The sequence below is a fragment of the Neopelma chrysocephalum genome, unplaced genomic scaffold, assembly GCF_003984885.1.
Source record: "Neopelma chrysocephalum unplaced genomic scaffold, ASM398488v2 Primary Assembly neopelma1_45, whole genome shotgun sequence".
Lineage (NCBI taxonomy): Eukaryota > Metazoa > Chordata > Aves > Passeriformes > Pipridae > Neopelma > Neopelma chrysocephalum.
The window spans coordinates 4228464-4252005 of record NW_020897704.1 but is presented as its reverse complement, the minus strand read 5'-3'; the positions used below and the strand labels follow the sequence as shown (position 1 = coordinate 4252005).

At 39.6% G+C, this 23542-nt stretch overlaps 2 protein-coding genes across 2 annotated transcripts in view; both read right to left on the bottom strand.

Annotated features, from left to right (window-relative positions):
* TUBGCP6 (tubulin gamma complex associated protein 6) overlaps window positions 1–7594 on the bottom strand; it is a 43542-nt gene extending 35948 nt beyond the window's left edge. Inside the window, 11 exon segments of the mRNA XM_027679216.1 lie at window positions 420–509; window positions 809–868; window positions 1226–1291; window positions 1777–1903; window positions 2554–2622; window positions 2803–2907; window positions 2984–3081; window positions 3743–3839; window positions 6039–6173; window positions 7003–7076; window positions 7498–7594. Coding sequence (XP_027535017.1) covers window positions 420–509; window positions 809–868; window positions 1226–1291; window positions 1777–1903; window positions 2554–2622; window positions 2803–2907; window positions 2984–3081; window positions 3743–3839; window positions 6039–6173; window positions 7003–7067 — 912 coding nt within the window. The 5' untranslated portion in view covers window positions 7068–7076; window positions 7498–7594.
* A 1838-nt stretch (window positions 7595–9432) lies between these two features.
* Window positions 9433–12787, bottom strand: LOC113965555 (secreted frizzled-related protein 2-like). The gene is made up of 4 exons (XM_027679108.1): window positions 12501–12787; window positions 11813–11982; window positions 10840–10932; window positions 9433–9743 (listed from the first exon to the last, which is right to left on the bottom strand). The coding sequence occupies exons 1-4, from the start codon at window positions 12785–12787 to the stop codon at window positions 9433–9435; spliced, it is 861 nt and encodes a 286-aa protein (XP_027534909.1).
* Window positions 12788–23542: the final 10755 nt, after the last annotated feature.

Genomic DNA, 23542 nt, shown 5'->3' with positions numbered 1-23542 from the left:
TTTCATCAAAAAAGAGAATTTTGTAAATGCTCCATTATTAAGTGAGAGTATATTTAGGTTAAACTCTCCTGGAATAAGACATATTTGTAAAATCATTGGTAATGCAGCCTATTCACTAAATACATTTTAATGAGTTTGGGACTCTCCAGAGCAGTAGACTAGTAACTGTTCACAAAAACTGAACAGATTTGAGAAGGATATTTTTTTGAATGATAAGCATATGGCTCCTCTGTTTCACAAGTTCAAGATATAAGAGCACTGCCAAATCTTAGCCATTTTTGCATTCCTGATACTCAAAACAAAGACCAAAAAAAAAGGAATTATTTCATTAAGAAATTTTGCTTCTTAGCTTCTAGTTTGCTCTAAATGGCTCTTATACAAAGACCTTTCCCCTGGGAGTACATTTTAAAAGTCTTTACCTCTAGGATGACACACAGCTTTCCCTTAGCTAACTGCATCAGGAAATGGGTAAGGTGGGCAAAAACCTCAGGAGTGGCATTCATCTGACCCTAAGACAAAGAAAAATTTTTAAGAAATGAAACCTTGAATCAAAAACATTGGTATGAAACCCATATATATACATATATATATACACACACACATATATATATATATACACATATATATAGGATAATCTATCTTTATATTTTTGTAGTGTTTCATGAATTCAGGTCAGCTTAAAGATGCAAACATGTATTTTTAGCTTGATCAAACTGAATTTCACTTATCAATCACAGGAGATTAAACAGGTAGGAATATTTTCTGAACAGATTTGTGACTGACAACACAAAAACGACAAGTTACTTACTTCAGGGTCTCCAATTCCAGAATCATATCCAGAGGAGACAATAACCAGTTCAGGATCAAACTGTTATAGAACAGAGACAGTTGTAGCACATTCTTATGTCCTACGTTCAATTTAGTACCAATTTCAACTGTACCACGATCAGCTGTTATTTCAGTTACAATATGAACACAAATAAAGGTTCTCCTTGAATAAATTATCCTTTTACACTATTTTCATCCCTACTGGAGAAGTTGCAGATCATTATATTGATATTTAAAAGCTAAAATTCCATAACACTATTCAGTTCACCAGGACAACATCACACCAGCAGAAATAATGTGTTAACTCTGCTACTGCCAGTTACTGCTTTCTATAAAATATTCAACAGTATCTGCTTAAGAAGCACTTAGGAAGTAGTCTTTGGCAGAAAAAAATTACCTCAAAAGCCACTGGAAGCAACACATGGAAAAATGCAGCAAGATAATCTGAATTTCCCATCCCAATCTGAAAAATATGAGAAACACTGGTTATATTTTCCTGTTGGAATGACAAATTTTCTAAGGTTCTTCAAAACTTTAGGAAAAGACAGTAAAAGCTAAAGATTAAGGAATCTTACTAAGTCCTGTAAAATAAACTCCATTTAAGTAAAGTACATAAATATCCACCATTCTTAATCTTAAGAATGAGCTTCAGTTCTCTGCTAAACAAGAATGGATGTGACCATCTCCTGAAACACTTTCTGATTTGATGGCTAGGCAATATATTCAAGTAAAAATAGATGTGTAAGTTTTTCTCTCCCTTCTATTTTTTAAATGTTATCACATTCTGAGCCACATTTTTCAGCAGACATTCCACTGACAGGAAGGATGTACACTCAGCTAAGACATCTACCAAGCAAGTGAAGCAGTGCACTCTCTCAGAAAGTGTTACATAAAGGACGAAATACTAAGCTATTACACTTGCTTTGTTGTGCTGTAAACAATATTTACCTTATTCCAAGGCAAATTTATGTTAAAGCCTTTTCCTTTTCCCAGACCCACAGCATCATAATCAGATTCTTTGAGTGATGGCCAGAATTCCTGATGTTCGTAACGATGCCAGGAAAAGTACAAAACACTGAAAATAAAAAAAATAAGTCCAATTTGGCAAAAAGATTCTGAAAATGACTTTATATCCTGAACCTGGTGACTGTATTGCCTGAAAACAAGAATATAAAATTGTCCTTTCTCCTAGTTCTCTTAAAGGACTTGGACTGTGAAAATCTGTACAGTAGGTCCTATGCCAAAATTAACCTAAAAATTAACATGCTAAAAATGTCTTATATGCATGCACTTCATACAGATCAAAGACAAGGAAATTTCAAGGAATTTTCAGAACAGCACACTTGTTTCTAGAACCTACTTACGTGGATTTTCCAAAAATAATATAAAGCCCACATATTTTATCCAATTACTACTTGTATTCTCTGTATTCAGGAATCTCTCAGATAAAGTCTTCACGAGTTACCTGAGTACTGGCAAATCAAGGTAATTATATTGCTCACTTTAGGTTTGTTATTCTTTAAAAAAATGTAAATCTGTTCTACTGGAATTTAAATTTTTCCCTCTATTTTAAAACAAGTAAAAAAACAGAGTGACTAAAATAGCAAAGCAAATGTTCTGCAAGATTTTAGTTTTAGAAGTTTAAAAAAATCTTATTCGCTACAGAGGCAAAACAATCTTTAAACAGCTAACATTAAAAAAAATGAAATATAAAAATTTTCAAACCTTGGATCCTCTTCAAATATATACTGAGTTCCTTGCCCATGATGCACATCCCAGTCAACAATTAGGATTCTGTATAGAAAACAAAAGAAAACATTCAGTGGAAGAACCACAGCATCTTAATCTACAAAAGGTACAAATGAAAAATGTTTTTCCGAACCCAAAAACACTCTAGACAATAATCTAAACCAGTACAATGTCAAACTGTTACTTGCATATGAAAGGCTTCTCTAGAGTCAACCATACACTTACCTCTGTAGACCATATTTCAGTTTCGCATATTCTGCTGCAATAGCAACATTGTTGAACAAACAGAACCCATTAGCTGCATTTCTCTGGCTGTGGTGACCTGGAGGTCTGAACCAAAGTTTTATAAAGTTAATAACAATGAAAGAAACTGCCAAGAAGTGAAAACTCTCACACATTTTCCTACCTTACTAATGCCATTCCATTGCGCCCTTTTCCTGACATCACAGTGTCCACCAGCTGCAAAGTTGCTCCTACTGCTAGTCTGGCACAGCGGTAAGTGTTCTGAAAAAGAGAAACTCATAGTTGTCATCAATTACACATCAACTTAAACTAATCACACATCACATGCTTTAGCATCCCAACAGCGAATTGTCTTGACATAATTCTATCCAACTGAAACTGTATGAAGACAGTTGAAACAGGACTTTACAACACAGGTTCCAATGTGCTTTCCACTAGGATTACCTGTGATCACCATAACCTTTATAAGGATGTTCTCTGTTAAGAAACATGAGATGGACATATTGAGCGGACTAATATGGCATCTTTGAAAATAAGAAACGAAACCACACAGAAACAAAACACAGAAGACTTCATCTTCATTACTTGGCACAACATTTAAGAGCAATTGTTACCAAAATGTGATTAACAGGTCACTAATGGTCTACAGTGACATTAAGTGACAAAAATAGAGCTAAAATTTGAGTAGTGCACTATACTGGCATGATACAATTACAGAATAGATGACAGGACACTTAACCAATTTAAATTACAGCATTATACTAAACTTGAAACATATAACAGTAACATCATAAATAAATGTGAGACTAAATAGCAAAAATTGTATTGCCAATTTTCCCCTACTTGACATCTTAGTGTCACTCAGATGCGATAACACAAATACTTGTAACTCCCAAGAGAAGAAGCAGTTTAATTTACACACCGGATGAAAGAAAAAAGCATCATAATTTTCAGAGACTCTTTTCAGCTCCTTCTCATTCATTGTCTGAGTGCTTTTTGCCACTTCCAAGTGCTCTGAACTGCAGAGGAGAAAGAGATTAACACAACACTTCACTGTGCAACTAGAATTTTTTTTTTAATGTAGAATGCAACAAGAAGTAACAGAATATATGTTAAAATGGGCTTTCTGTGAGGCTTCAGGAGTCCAACAGGTACTCTGGAATGCCAGATGTAGGATATAGTGAAAAAAATAAGGAGCTCTATGACAGCAAGGGTTCTTGAATGTCTTAGGGGTACAACACTTTTCTCTCTTTTTCAGTGGTAAGAGCAATTAGTCTTGCTTTCAAAAAAAGACTCTTTGTTCATCACACAGTAATCTATTTTGTAATCCATGCTACATATAGACACCAGCTCAACGAGAACTAAACTTTGATTTTGACAGTCATCAGAGTGTGAATTACAACTCTGAGAATATACACCTAGTTCTGCCTTGTTCTGTGAAAAACAAGCTTTTGACTGAATCCCTTATTAGGTGTCTACTAACTCCCTCTTTTCACTGGTTCAAGAGTGCATTAAGTACTAAGGCACTGGCATCAATGTTCCCCCAATTCTCTGTCACTGATCTCCTGCCTTTCTGTAGTGAGCTAGAAATGGAAGCTGATGGCATCCCATCTGTGACCTAATCCATATATGCATTCCTCTAGGTGGATAACACCAAAGTAGCCAGAATTTCACAAAAAAAATGAGATATGCTAGAGCAGCCTAATGGAAATAAATAATTGCTTCAAAATTAAGGTATTAACAGGAATAAAACCATATGAACATGAATAACTACCTAATTACTAGTTTAACTTCAGCAGCAGCCTCATAACTAACCGTGAGCACAAATAAAATATTTCTAGAAGAGTTATAAATTTGTTTCAATCTAAAAGTGTTTTAGAGAGGAAAGAGCTCTATTATCTCTACCTTACCTATGTAAACCAAGACAGTGAAGTGATTTGCCCCAGTCATCTAGTAGGAGCAAATCAACTGAAAATAGTGATCAAGCCTCTTCCATACCCAATCAGCAATGTATTTACCATGAAAATAAATTATATTGGTACACAGCACTAATTGCAGTCTAACAAGCATATTTTTTAGAAGAAATACTGTTTTGGAACCTGAAAATTCAAGAATGACTTAGGATCAAGCTATGATCCTGTTCATAGGTGTCAGGGCCCTGAGTGCATCCCTTCCCTCCTGGGGTTTGGCTGCTGTGTCCAGAACAAGCAGAGACTGTACAGCTGGTCACCTTGAGAGAGAGCACTAGAAGGAATGTCAGCAGAGGCACCCTCCAAACAGCTCTGCTAAGAAGGCTCAGCAGATGCTGCTCCTCCTTCCCTTGGCTCTTGTTTCCAAGATAAGGCTCTTGCTCTTGGCTACACTGCAGCTGTGTTGTCTAGCAAAGTCTGTGTTTGGCCACGCAGCCCATTAATCTGGACCTGGACCCTGACCTGTGCACTGACTCTCCAGCTTGACTTCAAACTTGCCATGTCACTATGGCCTCACTGGGCAGACTAAACTCATGGCTGAATCCGGGTACCATTGCTGGACCTGTGCTGGGTATTGTGGGATTGTGGCCTTGTGCACAAAGCTATTGCCTCTGCCTGCTCTGTCATCACTCTCTGCTCCAGATCCCTTGCCTTTTGGAAAAGGCTGCCTTTGCCACTCCCTGACAAGGGCAAATGAGCACACAAGCAACATGCAGAATCATCTGCAGCTGGCTGCAGAACCATCACACCAAGGTGACAAGTGCCAGAGCAGATTTCATTGCCATGACTGCCCAGAAAAGGCTGGCTGCTGTTCCTCCGACATCCACCTCTCCATAGAATCAGCTGCAAAGTATTTCTGTTTGGTCCATTTTATTTCAAAGATGCTTAAGAAAGAAGAGGTTATTATCTTTGTAAAGAAATACCCATTTTTCTACACTTTTCAAAGTCTTGTCCCAGTTTTTTTTAGAAGTTTACTTTTATTCCTATGTATAAATGAGCATTCGTTGCTTAAGATCCCAAAGAGTGAGAATGGGCATTTAGTGGGATATCAGATTCATAATTCAGCACCTACACCATACTCAACATTATTCAACTAACTTTCAGTGTGACACATTTTCCATTGAAATCAATGGAAGTCATTGAATTTTGGAGCAGCCCTTTTCAAATGGATCAAAATATGACCTGGACGTACAAGTTCTGCTGTTTCATTAAGTTAATCTGAATGGTAACGAAAGTCAGGTTTCAGACCTGTGAACCAACAGGATCTCCTCCTCGCTTCCTTCTCTGGCAGGCACGTGGACACATCTTTCCACAAGTTGGTAACATTTAAGCTGCTCATAGGAGGATGAAAGTCTTTCTGGCACTTCAATATCACAAACAGGACTGAAAATAAGCAATAATCATATTACTATAATATCATACAAGCCCAGCTAACAAATACACTTCATAAAGCCTTGCTTTCAACTCCCCATTGTAAGAAGATTCATTAACCTCAAAGATGGACATGTGAGAGTAAAAGAAAAAAAAAATCTTCAAACACTTTTTTTTTTTGGAACCAAGTTAGAAATTTATTCTAAAATATGTAAGAAAAAAAACCAGTTCTTTAAAAAAGCCAACCTATATAATAGCATCATTTTATTGTTTCCTCTCTCACTGCTGAAAGTTGCAATGCTTAACTACAGACATGGGAATGCTGAAATTAAAAGCTGTAGATTAAAGTGAAGGTGAACAGAGGAGAAGCAGGTTTGGAAGAGAAGAAAACAACAGATTGTTACCCTGAGCACTGCAAAGGAACTGGTCTAATTTACATAAATTTAAGTAAGTGGCATATACCAATTTCTAACTGAATTTAATTGACAGGTTTCAGCTGAGTGAGTGTACCTACATACTTTTTCCAAGATCAATAATACTTTAGCTTTATAAACAATTTAATTAACTTAAAATACTTAATTTAGGGGCCTACTCAGATGCCTCATGCTAACGCTTATTATTAAGGCCTCCCAGACTGGAGGCTACAGCTTCTCAAATCCAGCTTCAGGTTATCATTACAATATCTAGATAGAAATTGTGAGTAAAATAAATTTTCTTCTCTAAAAGGAGAATACCTATCACTAGGTATTCCCTATTACGTTTAAAAAAAATGCATTTAGTTGGTACTTTTCTCACAAGTCCTAGTAAGAATCTATTCATAAAAAGAACAGCATTGACTTACTCACTCCAAAGTAGTTTGTGAGTGGTCATCTCCTCATCATAAATCAGCACTGTTCCTGAAGCCATTGCTACAGACTGAGCAAAACAAAAATCCCAAGACACATATTTCAGCCCAGAAGTAAACTTAATCTTAAAACAGTCAGTATTATACTAGTTAGTGAGAATGTAAGTACAGAGCATATCTGCTTGCATGACAATTTTGCACTTTAGACTTTGCACTTAGAGAACGAAATCAAAGAAAAACATTTAGGACTCAGATTTTGACACAGCTGAGGAGCAAGACAGCAGTGCAAAGCTAATGGCATCGACCTGGAAATTGCATGCAGGCAGGCAGGCTTCACCATTACCGGCGTGCTCAAGCACTCGGCGCTGGCATTCCTGGTGCAGGTGAAGGTGGTACAGGCCACCTCCCCAAGCCCCCCAACCCACTCAGAGCCTCACAAGTCAGGTGGGGCTCTGAACACAGGCCTCCTCCCCCCATCGCACACCGACTTACCTGTCTCGGCTGGGGCGAAGCCAAACTGCTGCGTGTGAAAGCTTGCGTTACAAAGCCACAGAGCACGAACAACAGACCTCCACGGACAAAACAACTACACGGATCTGTCCCATTTAAAACCCAAGCGAGGCACTGAGGAGAGATGAAGAGGCCGACGAGCAGACGGCGGGAGCGAGGGCAGTGCCGGCAGCGGGGCCGCCGTACCCGAGCCCCGCAGCCGCCGGAGGCCGCGGCTCCCTAGGCCACGGGCCCGCTCCGCTACTCGCCTCCCTCTGCCGGGAAGCCTCTGGCAGCCCCGCGGCCGACCTGCGGCTTCCAAAAGCGAGAGGGCGGCGCGTACCAGGCACGCGGCCGCTGCTCGGCGCGGCGGTGGGAGCGCACTTTAAATCCCGGTGTGGGATTTCCGCCGGCGCCGCTGAGCGCGTCACTGCTGCACAGGGGGACGGGGGCGTGGCGCGGCCGGAGGTCCCTGCGGGGTCAGGCGGGTCGTGGCCAAGGGAGTCTGACCGCTCGAGGGGCTTTAGTGTGGAACTGACCCAAGAGCTAAACATCCCACAGCCCCTGGCTGTGTGGTATCTCCTGACGTAAGGAGAAATAAAGTAAGAACCTGAACGAAAGGGATTACTGCTCCATTTCAGCAGAGTGACGGGAACGTGGTCGGCCCGGGCTCCGCCTCCCGCACGCCCGGGCCCGGCTCTGGTGCCTCCCCGGCCCGTCCGAGCCGGCACGGGTGTGTACGGCAGTGACAGCCTCCTGTAGACACTGACCGCCGCCTTTCTCAGTTTCTACTGGTTTCCCAGTTCATGGTAAAAAGTGATGGAACAGGTGTCGTCAAACCTGATAACCTGATACAAACCTGAACTTTTGGGGAACGGATTGGGAACCCAGATCATTACAGGTGCAACTTCTAGAAATTTATTGCCTGTAAACTTTCCTGTATGTGTTTCAAGAAAATATGGCCATAATAGATGCTGTATTACTGAAATAGTTTCTAATCTATGTATTATCAATTACGTGTTATTGTGTTTATTATACATATCTATAAAACTAAGTAAAATTCTGTCCATCTTCGTGTAGCTTCCAATGTTAGTGTATTGCACTGATAATCATGTGGCCACTGCAGTATTTCACTTTTTTTTTTTTTATATTGTCACTTCATTAGTTCCCTGCAGACCACCTGACCAACTGGTAAAGTTTATACGTTGACTTTTGTTATGTGTCTGAAAATGAAAGGGACTTTTCAGTAGTAAAGATCTGATTTATATTCCAGTTGAAGCATGTTATGTTCAAGATGGTCACACAAGAATAAAAATGTTTCATCTGCATTTATCCTATGCTCTCAGGTGTTACCCCTGGGATGCTGTCAGCTCTGTCATTCTGAAGTGCATGACAGCTCTGTCATTCTGAAGTGCATGACAGCTCTGTCATTCTGAAATGATGCCCAGTAACCAAATCTTGTGACTGGGACCAACCATACCGTATTTACATGTTCCTCTTTATTCCATCCGGCAAAGGCGACCAGCAGGGGGCTGCCTCCTTTCAAAATACTCCAACGGGAGAAAAGGAGATGGACTCATGAAACATAAAGCAAGGGAAAGTTTAGATAACTGGAGAAAATGGTAGAGTGGATAGTATGGAAAAATACATGAAAAGTAGTCAGCTGGATTAAAACTAGTTTGTGTCAGTTTTTTACACATTATGATTTTTTTTTATCATAACTCAAAGAAACATTTATCCATGGCTGTCCAAGTTCAAACTTGATGCGAGTGTCTGTAACTGCAGAAAGGAAGCCTTTAACTGGAGTTAAAGTTCAGCTTATAATGCAATTTAAAAGGAAATTAAAAATTTACATTCCACTTACAATACATTCCTATTTACAAGATAAGTTTAGCATGAGAAATATAATAATCTTTTTACAAATAATATGATAAATATTTACAAGCATTTATGGTATCTCCACTTCTGAGTGGCCAAAGTCAGCTGGGAGTCCTTCCTCTGCCAATGATAAACCTGTTTTACTAAAATGATGCCCTCTTCAATATTCCCCACAAGGAGATACACCATGGGCCGATGAGTCGGAGTCATCCTCTGTGTACATTTTTCATTAATTAGCAGCCACTGTTGTATCATACTCTGAGTTTCATAAGGCAAGAGTGATCCCTGGGTAATGAATTCCACTTGGCATTCAATGTTATACTCTTGGTCATCAAATACTGTTCTCCTCTTCGACAGCTTTACTTTCACTGCTAAATTAAAAAGAGAAGGAAACATGAGTCATTCCATCTCTCAAATGCAGAAGAAAACATTGCCAATGAAAGAAGGATGATTACTTAAAAATACAATCATAATTTATGCTGATAGACTATGGTGAGGCCTTCTCCAGCAGTGGTATAAAGTTTAAAACATTTTTGAAAAATAAAGAGTATGTAGTAAAGGAGTTTTTTACATTGAATTAAGTAACTAGGAAAAAAATATTTTCACAAAAGTGAGTAATGTGTTTTTACCATCACCATGTATGTTAGACTTTTTGTGTAATTACATATTCTAAGCTGTTGGTGTTGTTCTTGTATCACAAGGCTGTCCAGTTTGCCCAAGCAATTCTCCTGAAACTCACTTTGTCCAGGTTGGAAAACGCTTGGCAAAAAGCTAGTAATGTTTGCTGATGCCACTCTTTTAGATATTCCCTTTTCATTATAGGCATCTACCTACTTCATTTGACTCCACTAACACTTTTAGTATGAAATTTCTCTGCACTGCTTGATCTAATGCCAGCCCAAGTCACTGAGGGTCTCTGCACTGACATAAAGAGTTTTGCAGGAAGTCTCTAGGGGAAACTCCACTCACTTGTCACTCCAATAAGACAACATGCAGTAAGAATTTCTTTTACTGATGTGATTTTCTGAGTCTCCTTTTCAGTAAGCTATGTATCACAAAAAACTCATGCACACAAGTAATGAGGATACACTGTTCGCAGGTAAAACACCAAAGATTTACTTTGAATTTAACCAGTAATAAAAGGCAAACTTACTTATTTGTCTGCTTTTGACAGAAATACTTTCCATAAAGCATGTTGTACTACAATGTAGCCAACTAAACCACAATAGAAGAGATATTTGGTTGCAAACTAGATCATTAATAAATCTTTCATGCAAAATAAATCCTCCTTATATTTTGATTAGAAGGAGCATATTCTGAAAAACAACCTAAAGTTAAATCTGCAGCCAAATTCTTACTCCTTTGAAATCCCAGCAGAAACTGTTACTTATTGTAATCCTGCTTTTAGAGCATTTGGAAGCAATGTTGTTAGTCTCTTTAACAGCACCTGTATTAGCAAGGACTTACCAAAGTTACTGTCACAGAAAACTTCGAGAACTCTTCTGTGTGTAAAGAATTCTTCCACTGCCGGGCAGGTCTGGCAGGCAGGCCTTGGTAAGACTGGTATGAAATTACAAATTCTCATTGTTATATTTTAGAATAATTTTAGTTTTCTGCTGTCAAAGCTGAGAGCCCAGTGTTTAACCACAGGGATGACAGACAAAATACACAACTGGCCAATGATAATAGGTTTTCACTTCTCTGAAAACACGGCTAGAGATGAAATGGAGTTTCATTTTCCATGCCTATTCAGTCATTTTTCAGACTGACAAGCTCAATTATCAACAACAGATAAAGTAACAAATACAGAATTATTTTTAACACAGTTAGAGTGTGTGGGAAAGAGTTTAGGTGGCTGATTCTATCAGTGACTGGGTGCAGCTGTGCTAGGGTTGTGAATATATGAATTTGGGTGTGCTAGCAGCAACTGATTCTATTGTTTTCCATGGAAGTTAGTAAGAACCTAGTGCATTTGAAGATTTGAACATTAATGCAATGATAACTCAGGTTTCCCTGAGTATTCCCAATTTTTCTAAGCTGATCTGAAAACCAACTCATTGTATACGTAAATTTATCTGTGATAAGAGCCATTGATAAGTCTATGAAGAGACCTCAAAATAATTCAGACACAGTGGGCTGCAGTGGGTATGTTACTGCCCATAGCTGTGCAGGGTCATAATTACCTTCCTCCACTATCTAAGCATAGTCTACTGCACTTTTCTTTTTTGAAGTGATGCTGATTTCCATCATCTGAGATCTGCTGCAGCTTACACTGCAAATACTAGCACTTCCCTGTCCATCTACATGAACAGGTAAAGCAGCAGAGGTAGACACAATTCCATTTACAAAATCACAGATTGTCTGGTAACAGTGTCCCTTGTATCTCCTTGATTCCCAGAACAGAGGGAGGCCACCCTTCCCTCTGCTGTCTTCAAACTACCTTTGTGCAAGTGTTTATATTCCTTAGTAACGGATGCCAGGCACATGTCCTCATCCCCAGGGAATTGATCGCAGTCCAGACTGTCAGGCCAGGGATGTCCATGGCAGAGGAGCACGGGGGCACAGCTGTCACGGACAGCAACACACATACTCCTACAAGGATGGATAAACCTGTTGCCAGAGGAAATACCAGGCTGAGTCAAACTCACACAGTGATAACAGAAAAGGTTGCAACAGTGATTCCTGTGCAAAGTACATCGTCTTCACTGATAGTTAACATCCTTCAATAATAATATAATTCCAGAAGCAGCAGTTGTGCAAACTATGCAAGTAAGTTGTCTGTATATGGACTGGACTGAGCTTACAGCATTAAGTTATGATTTTAAAAATATCTTTATGACAACCTGAGAAAAGCTTCAGTATGAACTTGATTCTATTCACAATAGGTGCTTCAACCCTAAATGAATAAGAATAAATTTCAGCTGTAACAAAATAAAACATGGTATCCTTTGACAACAGCATTCATGTTCCTGAAGCAAACTAAAGTTGAAGTGGTACAAGATTTCAGTACCTTTTTTCTGATTAATATAAAAAAGCTAATAGAATTACTTCAGAAAACGTGGAGATTGCTTTTAGATTATGATAAACATGCATTTCATTTCATCCCTGTACTGCGCTGTCGTACTTACGTATCTAAACAGATGGGTGCAAACAGGGAGCACAGGAACATCCTCAGGTGAGAGTGACAGTCTGTGTGTACCAGGTGCTGCCAGGTGGTGGATTTTAGGATAACCTCTGCCATACTTGTGTGTCCCATCAGGTTGGGAAGCCTCATTTCAGAGTATCCAATCTTGTGGCACATGCCCATCTCCTTGGGTATCACTACACATTTTGTGGATAATCCAATGTCAAAGCCTGTTGCAGCTCTTAGGAAACCATTCACAGCAAAAACAAATATTTTTGCAGTCAATAACATCTTCCAGTGACTCCTGGGCTGCTGAGCGGGGAGCTGTCAAAACCCCCAACTGCAGAGGCACGCTGAAAACCTCACGGCTTATATATCCCAAGAGCTTAATGAACTGTTGGTTATCAACTGCTTATCAAATCACTTGAGACAAGACCAGGTCTTATTGCCTAATCAAGGGATTGTTGTGACAGGCAGAGAGGTGGAGACAAAGAAAGTATAGAAGTATGTTCCCTACGTACACTGATTTGGTATAGCCTTTCACATGTCCCACGGTGTCAGTGGCTGCAGCATGCTATGTAGCATATTAAATTTTGACACCTATAAGACTTGCTATGTGCTTTCTAAAACAAATTAAGAGATCATCCAGAAAAAGAGTTGGGCAGACAAGCTGTCTCCTGGGGCTGCTGTGTCTCCTTTGTTTTCAGACACTGCTGACATGGCAGAGAAAACAGCCCAGATTGACTTATCAAGTGAAAATGTTTTGCTTGTGCTAATTGCCCATGTCTCTTTCGCTGTTTCACAATGTAGAAGAGGTACTTTCTTTGGTCAAGCACTAAAACCCAGACAATCTTCTACTATAAGGCAAGTATTTTGCTTGGAAATTTTGATCCCTATTCTGTTATATGCTAAAGGTCCTAACTTCTATTAATTTTAATAGGCACCTGAAAATACAGAATTGAATTTGTAGGACCATCAGTATGGCCAGGAATTTGCTGGCCATCAGTATTTATTCAGAGTGAAAAGGCAGTATGCATACAGAGAAACATTTTTATTATTTAAATGAAGCTGGTTACACTTAAAATTGCTCAAATAATGAGGCATTTAATCTGTTTATTAATAAATTATAATTACATTATGGCGTATGAAAGCAAATTATGCCAGATGTGTACTTTTCATGTTCGTAGCACAAAAAAAAGGTATTAAATTCCCTAAGTTAAAAGTAACAGAATTACTACTGAGCACCTCATTACTGTTGGTATAGTAGTGGTAGACAGCTCTTCATTATAGAGAAGCTGGGAACCAGTTAAGGTGAGAGTCTGAGTAATGTGTAGCTTAGCTATTATGAATAGGAAAGTCAGATTAATGTTAAAAGTTGAAGATCTAAAAAAACCATTTTTGTGGAAATTTTTAATTTGATTAAAACAGTTTTTCCAACTAGTTGCAAATGTTAATTTTTATTTCCACATCTGATTACATGATTTATTAGCATAAATTCTGAGCAATTAATAATATTTAGGTATATCTATTGCAAAATATCTGGCTTCATTATAAGGCTAAAATAAATATGTGCATAGTAGCGTATCATCTAGTATTACTAATGCTTGATTGAAACGTTTTTCAGAAACAGTAGCTTTTTGTGCTTATACTGAGATGCAGCATGGTTAAACAATGTGTTGCATATAATTTACATGTTTATACCTAAATTTTAGGCTAATTAATCTTCATATCTTTGAAACCAATGACAACCTCCCACTGATTCCTCCTTAGTGATCTTCTTTACTCTAAGCTACTGGGAAAATTACAGTGTCTGTTTAAATAAGTGAGGAAAAAAATTACAGCATGCAAGGGCCCAGGAACTAAAAACGTATTTAAAAGAAATGTGAGTTTTTCTTGTCATGTTTTGTTGCCAGATTGGTGGGTTTTTTTGCAGTAAATGTGGTTTCTCTGTATCTGTTATCTTACCTCAAAGCAGAAGAACTGAACACCTAACCAGGCTGATTTAGGCCTGAGAGTAACACCCTTTTGCCAAGTGTTCCATGTATTCCTTAAGAAGTTAAAAAGCATTACTAAAAGTCAGTAAAAGTAACATTCTTGTTAAATCTATTCAGGTATCTCTGGGGGCCACACTTGCACAGAGTGCCGTTGCCACCATTTTGCAATGAAATTACAGCACAAAGCTGCTCAGCACCAGGAGAGGGCAGGTCTGCAGGCCAAGCCAACTGTGCAGCCCCTTTGAACATTCCTGGTGCCATCTGGCTCCCACATGTGCTCAGAGTAAAACCGTAGGCTTCACCTGCCATGCAGAGGCACCTCTGCCCCATCCACAGAGCTCAGCTGACACGTGCTCCGGAGATCTTGCAGACACCTCGACATCTCTGACCTCAATATGTCTCTTTGGCGTTCAGCAACGGGAGTGAAACTGGACTCCATGTATGAGTGCCCCCTTATCCAGCAGGATTCTGCACCTATCCATGTTGCTGATGTCTTTACCAAGTCATAACTTTATGAAATTAATCAAATTCCTCTCTGTGTATAATAGTGTTCTTCTGTAATACTTCTCTCATCCGATTGCCGTCTGAAAGTAGGTGGTAAGATCTCTGGTGAAGGAAACCTGTTACATGTGGGGCATGGTATTACACGCACATTTCTCAATATAGAACGTAGAGTAAGAAAGAGTATTTGGTCTCTCAAATATTTAGACACTCTTCTCTCTGTTTTTCTCTGTGACTGTCTCACAATCTAGAAGAAAACCTGACTGATCCTAAAACCTGACTTAACCTCGTTACTCCAGATAATAAGGGTTTACCGAGTCTCCAGCAGTGCCCTTGGTGCTGCTCTGCAGGAGGAGGGTTGCTGTGCCCCTTCCCACAGGAGCACATTACAACTATCCAGTGCCAGGCCTGTGCGAGGCCAAGCTCTGGCTGTACCCAAAACCATGTGTGCTGGCTTGTGAGCCAGTGGGTCTAATTTTGAGAGGTCCCCCTGAGCCACCACTGATTGACAAAACAGAGTCAGGCATAATGAGAGTGTGTGAGACCAAGATGATCTAATAAGAGCTAATACCTATCCTGGCAAACTTAGTCTCCATAGGAACTGTCTTAGAAATAAATAATTGTGTACCTCTGAGTCAGTTTCCTGCTGGGGCTTTGCAGGGGGTAGGTAATTTATGAGCCAGAGCAGAATGGTGCCTTAAAGTTTCTTTTAGCCTCAGCTGTGCCTCAAAGGCTATCTTTTGATGCTTTGCTTTTGGAGAACCAACTTTTGGTAGATCATCATTTGTAATGCTAAAGAAAATAACTTTTTTCCATGTGAGTACAGAGGTAGCTTTTGAGGTGGAGAGCCCAGCCATGCAGGAGGGTCAGAAAGGAACTATACGCTATTGCTTGGCCTCGTCTGGCATGGTGCTTCAGTGGAGAACCTGGAAGATTCAGGAGTGTGGAGGAAGCTCTATGGTTTTGCCACCAGAATAATGGTGACACAAATGCTTTGCTTCTGTTTCTTCTTGATTTCTTGCTGTTTAGACTGAAGTAGCCATTCACCCATGAAGTAACAAGACATTATGCATTTGTCAGGACTGATGAAACTCACTCAAGGGCTGAAGAACTGTCACCAGTTCCAAGAGAAAAATGTGCATAAATGCCTTTACTGGGTACCTATGACTGGGCTGTATCTGAAGCCAGAGCATTATCCGTAATTCAGTAATTTTTTTATAGCCGTCTTCTGTCAGGAAAGAGAATCATTTACAGGAGCTTCTGATTTCTCTCTCTTCTGAAAGTCACTTGGTTCATGATGTTAGCTGGGTCAAATTCCTTATCCTGTGCCATTTTAAGTGTCATCATTTACTAAGGAATTTATCAGTTTGACATCCTTTTCACTGCACTCACAAGACACTTTTAAGCAAGGGAAAGACTTTGACTGTGCTTCTGTTCAGGCTCAATTATTTTGATGTTCTTCATGAGCAGGTACTACCTTTGAACTTGGTTTGACAGCATGTCATCATAATTTATCATTTTTAGCAAGAGTCTTGCAGGGCATAATAAAAATAACCATGCAGAGTAGATTGGCATTGCTTGGAGAGTTTCAGATCAGTCAGATGTTGGCTCCTCAGCAGAAGCATAAGCTGCAGCACTCACATTGCTGTGCCATTGATTCTCCTTTTTTGCAAACACTCAGTTGCTCATTTACATGACATGGAAAAAAATCAGGCAAATATACACACAAATTGCTTTTATGAACTCAGTAAACTGTGATTTACTGTTGCCACACCAGTTAACATTCAGATTGCGCAAAAACTGGCAAGGGCACTGTATTTCTAATTGTAGTGATATATGTCTGTAGAGGGTGCTTGAATAAAGACTGGCTAAAGTAAAAAAAAAAAAGTTAGTTTAGCAAACTATCATGGCAATTGCAGTGCCTGGATACACTTAGAGGGGACAGCATAAAATAGAAGACCTGAGGGTTTAGAGAGATTTATGTCTTGAAATCTGGAGTCCAGCTAATGAACTTTGAGACTTCTGAAGAAAGTTGTGTGGTGATTCCACAGGCTGTATTTATTGTTCCTGGATATGAGCAGGGGACACCTTCTGATGGACCCTGATAAGAGGAACAGTGGCCAGAGGTTTGGTCCCTACCCACCTCTGTGTCTTCTCCTTTGACTGTTACCAGGGAGACAGACAGACATCAACCAGGACACATACACAAGAGCCCAGTAAGAAACAGGATTGAAATTTTCTTCAAAGAAAGTAGGGGTTTGAGAGCAAACTCGCAGATGTAGGGATTTTTGGTTTTAATCTAAACATTTGTTGCAATATTTGGCCTGAGTCATTTTTATCTGGAGTCAATTGCAGAGATTTAAGGCTTCCAGACAAAGATCAAAGCTAGTAACTGCGCACCCTGAGTCACCAAAGGAGGCTGCAGAGAGGCGTTCCGCACTCTGATGAAAGCTTTGCTGGACCAGCATCCGTACTCTGCAGGGCAGGATTTATTCCATAATGTTTCCCTTGCTTTGTGAAAAAAATAATTAGGCCACATATGGTATCTGTAAAACAGCAGAGAGTCATAGATGCCTTTGAAAAGACCTCATTAATTTATTTGTCGCAATACTTTAGCATTGCTTTAATTTTTAAAGGACAGAAATACTGTATTTCCTTATAAATCTGTAATGCAAATTGTTACAGGCTCACTGCTCTGGCATGTTGAGCTCTGGCCCTTTTACTATGGGTTGATTGACTGAGAGGAAAGTTTGTTTAAATAATGAAAGAGAAAGTCAGTGCTTTGGGTGACCCAAACTTAGTTTCTGACTCTGCCACGCTTCCTGTGGAAGCTTTAACCCTGCTGCACTGTACTCCTGCAAGTGTTCAGATGTTGCAAGAGCAGGGAGGAGGCATGTAAATACCTACACAGATTCCAACAGTATCACTCAAAGGCACTGGAGTGCTGAATACTCTACAAACACTGGGTAAGTAGCATTTCCTAAGTAGGCCGAGTCAGTCAGGGATGTAAAAAGGGCACAGGAAAATGAGATGACTTGCTAATCAGCTGGCAGCTAATGCAGGCATACAACTCTGGGCTTTGCCATTGTTCATTGACCCTTTCAGCATTTGGAGGTCCTGCACAGCAGTATTCTTGTCACTGCAGAGCAGGACAAATTGCGTAAAGTAATTTTAGGGGAAGAACTGAAATCCTGGTGCCACACTTATGAAATTGCATTTAGGCCATGTCCCGTGTGCTGCAAGTCAGGGCCTCACAGTAAACAGTGTGTTGGTTAAATGCTGTGTGAAGCTGTTTGCTTTCAAGGTGGCTGAAAGAAGAAGAAGTGAAGTGCTGGCATGGTTATTGTCAAAAAGGTGGAATTCTGCTTTTAAGTCATAAGAAGTGTGGCAGGATCAATAGCATCATTGTTTTTGCTCCATGGGTAAGCAAATTCCAAATGATAGCTTTCAGGTGAGAGCAAAATACATTCTGAATTTAGGGGTTTACACTACTGATCATGTACCAGATGAGCACCTTCCACAGAGAGACGGTAGTGACAGCCACTTTTCTCTGTTTTTCCCCAGGTAAAAAAATTAAACTTCTTGCGGCTTCTTTTTCCCCTTGGTTGGTATTGGTCTGCTGCTTTGGCTAATACTGCCTATTTTTCTTTTTAATTTTCAGACAGTTTTACTTGGTTTCAATTTAGTTTTGCTCTGATTTAATTCTGTGGAAGAAGGACCATTTGACAAATGTAGTTTTGTGTATTTCAGGCACAATTCCTCCCCTTTCTTTTAGACTTGAACAGTTTTTGCAGTCTTTTGGCAACGGGGCTGATCCTGGTTTTCTATCAAGTTTTTATCATAGCTGAATCTCCTCTCATGTATTTTCCGTCACAAGCAGCTCCAAATGAAATAAAAGTGAGGTTCAACAGAGAGCTCACCGAATGTTTCCAAATCTCTGTTAACAAAAGGGAGTACAAGTACGCTCTAACTGTTTCGCGGGGAGACAAAGGAACAGTCGTTTGGGCTATAAGTAAACAGCAAGTACATACCAACTATTTGTAGTCCACTGAGAAAGTAAACAGGATCATCTTGTCTACATCCCCCCCCTCGCTCCCCCGATTCTTTCTTTGTCTGTGGTCTGTAGCCAACTACCCATCATCAAGATAAGACGGAATCACATTAAGTCTTGAAAATTATGTCTGGCTTCTGGCTGCCACTGGAGATAGCTTTATCAGTTAAGAAAGTAAAACCCCGTGTGAGTGCTCCGCTGACTCCAGCATGCCTGGAGCCCATTCCTTTTAAGTCACTTGGCAGTATTGTGCATCCAACTTCTATGTACTCCAGCCACCCGGTGGACACGCTCTAGGCATCTGAGGTTTTAATAGCACAGAGCAGGCCAGGCTTTCTTCACTTTAACACCGTGGGAATCAGCGAACCTGAAGCCTCTGTTTAAAAGGCAAACTTCGGCCTAAATAATTTGTTAAATAAGCAAAATTAAATTTGTTAAATAAGCAAAATTTGTAACGTTTCACAAATACATAGATGTGCTTCAAATATCTGAATTAGATATTATGGCCAAATCTTCTTTAAGCAAAATTCCCTCTGGCATTAGCAGGGGTTTTTTTCTTGAACAATGAACATAGAATCATAAAATCATTTAGGTTGGAAAAGACCCTCAAGATCATCAAGTCCAGCCATAAACCTTACACTGCAAAGTCCCACTAGACCATGTCCCTAAGTGCCATATTTACATATCTTTTAAATACTTGCAGGGATGGTGACTCAACTGCTTCCCTGGGCAGCCTGTTCCAACATGTGATAATACCATAATATCCTACGTAAACCTACCGTGGTGCAACTCGATGATAGAATGTAATCTCTTTCCAGGCACTGAAAATGTATCTAAATCTAAATAATCAAAGCAAATGTTCCTGTTGCAAATGTTTTTGGTGAACTGAGATAAAACTGAATATTTGTCAAGAAGTAGTCAAAGTTACACCCTGGACATGAATTTGAGATTCGAATAATCAGAATCCTGGAAGATTTTTTTGGTTATAAATTGCTTTCCAAACCATGACTCATCTTCTTCTTAAGGACAAAAAAATTTAAAATGAAAATATATTTTCTGGATAAATCCTAGCCTTTATTTTTAAGTTTCTATGTTAGTGTAGTTTTGTAAAGAGATTTATTTTTTGGGTTTTACCCAAAAGCATTTGCAGACTTCTTCACTCAAGTACAAATGTGCATACTAAACTTTAATTAAAAGTAATAATTGTGTCCTGAACTCAAGTGTGTGTATAGTCAATATTCCAAAATTTGTTGGGATTCTGAGAAAATATGAGAAATTATATTTTTAATTGTGGCAATTACAAATTATTTACAAGAGTAATTGCTTTACAAATTAGTGTGTTTATTCATAGGGGTATGGTATATAATTTTTACCTGACTGCCATACAAATATTTGATGGGAATAGTTCTTTTCTGTTCTGTGCTGTAAACTATGAGCTCGAAGGGTAAAGAGTACTCACTGAAGGTGTGAATATTTTTTTTTCACTCTCCCTGCTTTAGATATTCCCTTACACACGTCGTCTGGACAAATATGACCACAAAAGAGAGCTCTTTGGAGCCTTTAAAGCACCTTCTTATTCTGCAAAAAGACACACTTGCTGTTGCAGCTGTCACTAATCTATTTTTCTCCAGTATTTCTTGTGTATCAAGGAACTCAAAACATTTTTCAAGGTTAAATAAATGAAGCCACAAACAGCCTTTTGTTTTGATTACAAATGCTTAGCCAAATCACACCTCTGTATGAACGAAGTCAGAGAGAGCAGGAGCACAGCACTGTAGCAGGCAACTGGCAGGACCATGCTAAGCATTAGCTGGATCATCATGGGCAGCTCTAGACTTCAAATGTGATAATGACTTCACAGACACTACTTTTTGAATTGAACTTTTATGATTTTCTCTCTGTTGTCATACAGGGATGGTATCTCTGTAAATAGTCTGTAAGTCTTCTTGTCTGTCAGAGAAGACGTTTAGAGCAGTTACGTAAAAGCAAGTCTTTTTATATGCACCTAATAGGGTTACATTAGTGCCTTCTCGTACCACTGTGTTCTGCGCCTTCAAAATGTGCAAAACCTCAGCAATTGCTCCTATAGAGAACATTCATGTAGCCACAATCATTCCCACAGCAGGCCTGGCAGTCACAGAATCAACTGCTTCATCCCCACTGCTCCTTTCTGTGGGACAGCCCCATCGGTATTCATGACAGACTTTAAATCCTCTGCAAAGGGGGAGAATTCAATTAAAAAAACCCCACCAAACCAAAATAAACCACAAATCAGTCTTCAAACAGAAAGCGTAGACTGCAATACGCTATAAAAAAAGACGGTGAAGAAAACTCTCTCTTTAGGCCTTCGGGCAGATGGCAGGGTCCTTTCCTTTCTCAGTGCTTTGCTGCTTTGTATCGCACACATCGCCTCTGTTGACATCAAAGACATTTGGTTTCTATTATCCTATCTCGAAGAGAAGTTCGCTGATAAAAGAGTCTCCACCCCAATGATTAAATCCTATTTGGATTTCAATACGTGGGCAGAGCTCTTCAGCCAGCAGGCCAGGATTAGAAGGTTCCTGACTCCAGCACCCATTTACTAATCTGGATGCAGACCATGCTGGCCTGCCTGGAAACGTTATGTCATCTGGTTTTCACAGCCCTTTACCTTCATCCCAGGGCAATCATTTTCTTCCAGTGGAGCTACTGGGAAATGAAACAGCCTGAATAGCTACACGACATGAAGGGTTGAATAAGTAAGGAAAAATTGTAGAGCAATCATTTAGAAATGGCTCAAAATCAAACAGTACCTAAATGGTTTACTTCTAATTAGTTTATGAAGCTCAGGGAGGCACAACCAGAGAAATAATTAAATTTAAGGTTAGAGAGGACAGGGTGATTTGTTTTTAGTCTTAGGATCCATTTTCATTCTCTAAATAGCATTAAGGGTTTCATGCTGGTTGCAGTGATCAAAGATTGATAACTCTATCTGCAGGAGGCTCTTTTCATTATGGAAACCACAGACGAGCAAAGAGTTTAGAGGGGAAGGTGTTTTGAAATTGGGCTGTGAGGCATCCAATGATGAAGGATTTTTGATTGCAGTCCTAGTTTCAGACCTTAAAAGGAGCATGCTTGCCTGACAGCTTCCTTAGCCTTTTTTTCCTCTGCTCTTCTGTCTGTCTGATAAAAGCTATTGCCACTCCCCATAAACCTTGCCTTGTTACATCTACATCTCTACTACAGCATTACTAATGTTAATTCTAATAGGCCAGGAGACCTTTGTTTTGCTTGCTGAGAGAGAAAAATATTTTTAGAAACATCCAGAGAAAATGCTATGTATTTCTCTTCATGCTGAGTAACATTTTTCTTCCTGATATTCTAGGAAAATGAAACAGAAGTAGTGGAGTTACTGACAGACTGATCCTGTACCCAAGGAAGGCAATGACAGTTTCCATAACCCATGACTATACCCTGGAAGCCAAGATTCTGCCTGTTTTCCTTATGCTGAGTATTAGAATATATCTTACCGGTGTCAGTGCAGTTCTCATGGCATACCTTGATGTGAGCGAGACTGACAAAGATGGCCAACATAACCAGGCCACTCATTCCATTCTTTTTGGTCAATTATCTTTCAGGATGTTCTATAAAATGTTTGGTTTTGGTCCATGATATTAAAAAAGGATTCAGTATGGGAGGTACTTTCCCTGCCATAGGGTTAGCTGAATAGAGCAACCTCATCCTATTATCTTGGCTCCAGCAAGGGATGCTGCAGGTACATATGCCACTTTTTAAAGGGAACAAACAACTTCTGTCCCTGTGCTTACTGGAGTCCTTACACAATGCTTCTGCCCAGCACTCCTGTGGGAGAAGCCAGCTTGAGTCCATGTCCACACATGTGAGAACATTCACTTGGCTATTTCTTTCTCTGAGGATTAGTAGCATTTGATTTGCTTGGTAATAACACTACTTGAGTAGATAACACTAACAAAAAAAAAAAAAGAGGGAAATTAGTGCTTCAAATTCTGCCTACATCCAAGTTTTCATTTTTCTCCTTTCCAAGAGAAAAGGACCATTTCTGGCACAGGCTCTTCACAACCAGCCTTATTGTCATGCCCATGTTTTTTAAGGCCTGACATTCCTGGACAAGAAGAAAGAGGTTTAGCCACCTTTAAAACTACTAATTGATCTGCAAAGATGTATGAACCAGCTGATGATGTCATATCAACATATTAGAGAAAATTTTATTAACCCTAAGGGAGCTCTAAGGCATCCACTGGTATGAGCTTGCGCATTAAGGCAAGCCAGTGTTTGGGACACAGTGATGCTGTCTGCTTGCTAGGCTCAGCTCTTCAGCCTTTCCTGAGTACTTTCACATGGGAGGTCATGCTTACCCCACTCCTGAGATCTGAGGTTACAGCACAAAGTGAATTTTCCCTTTATATAAATAATTTACGTCTCAAATTACTTTAATGGTACCAAACACTAGCTACAGAAAGCAATTCAAGAGCTAGAAGACAT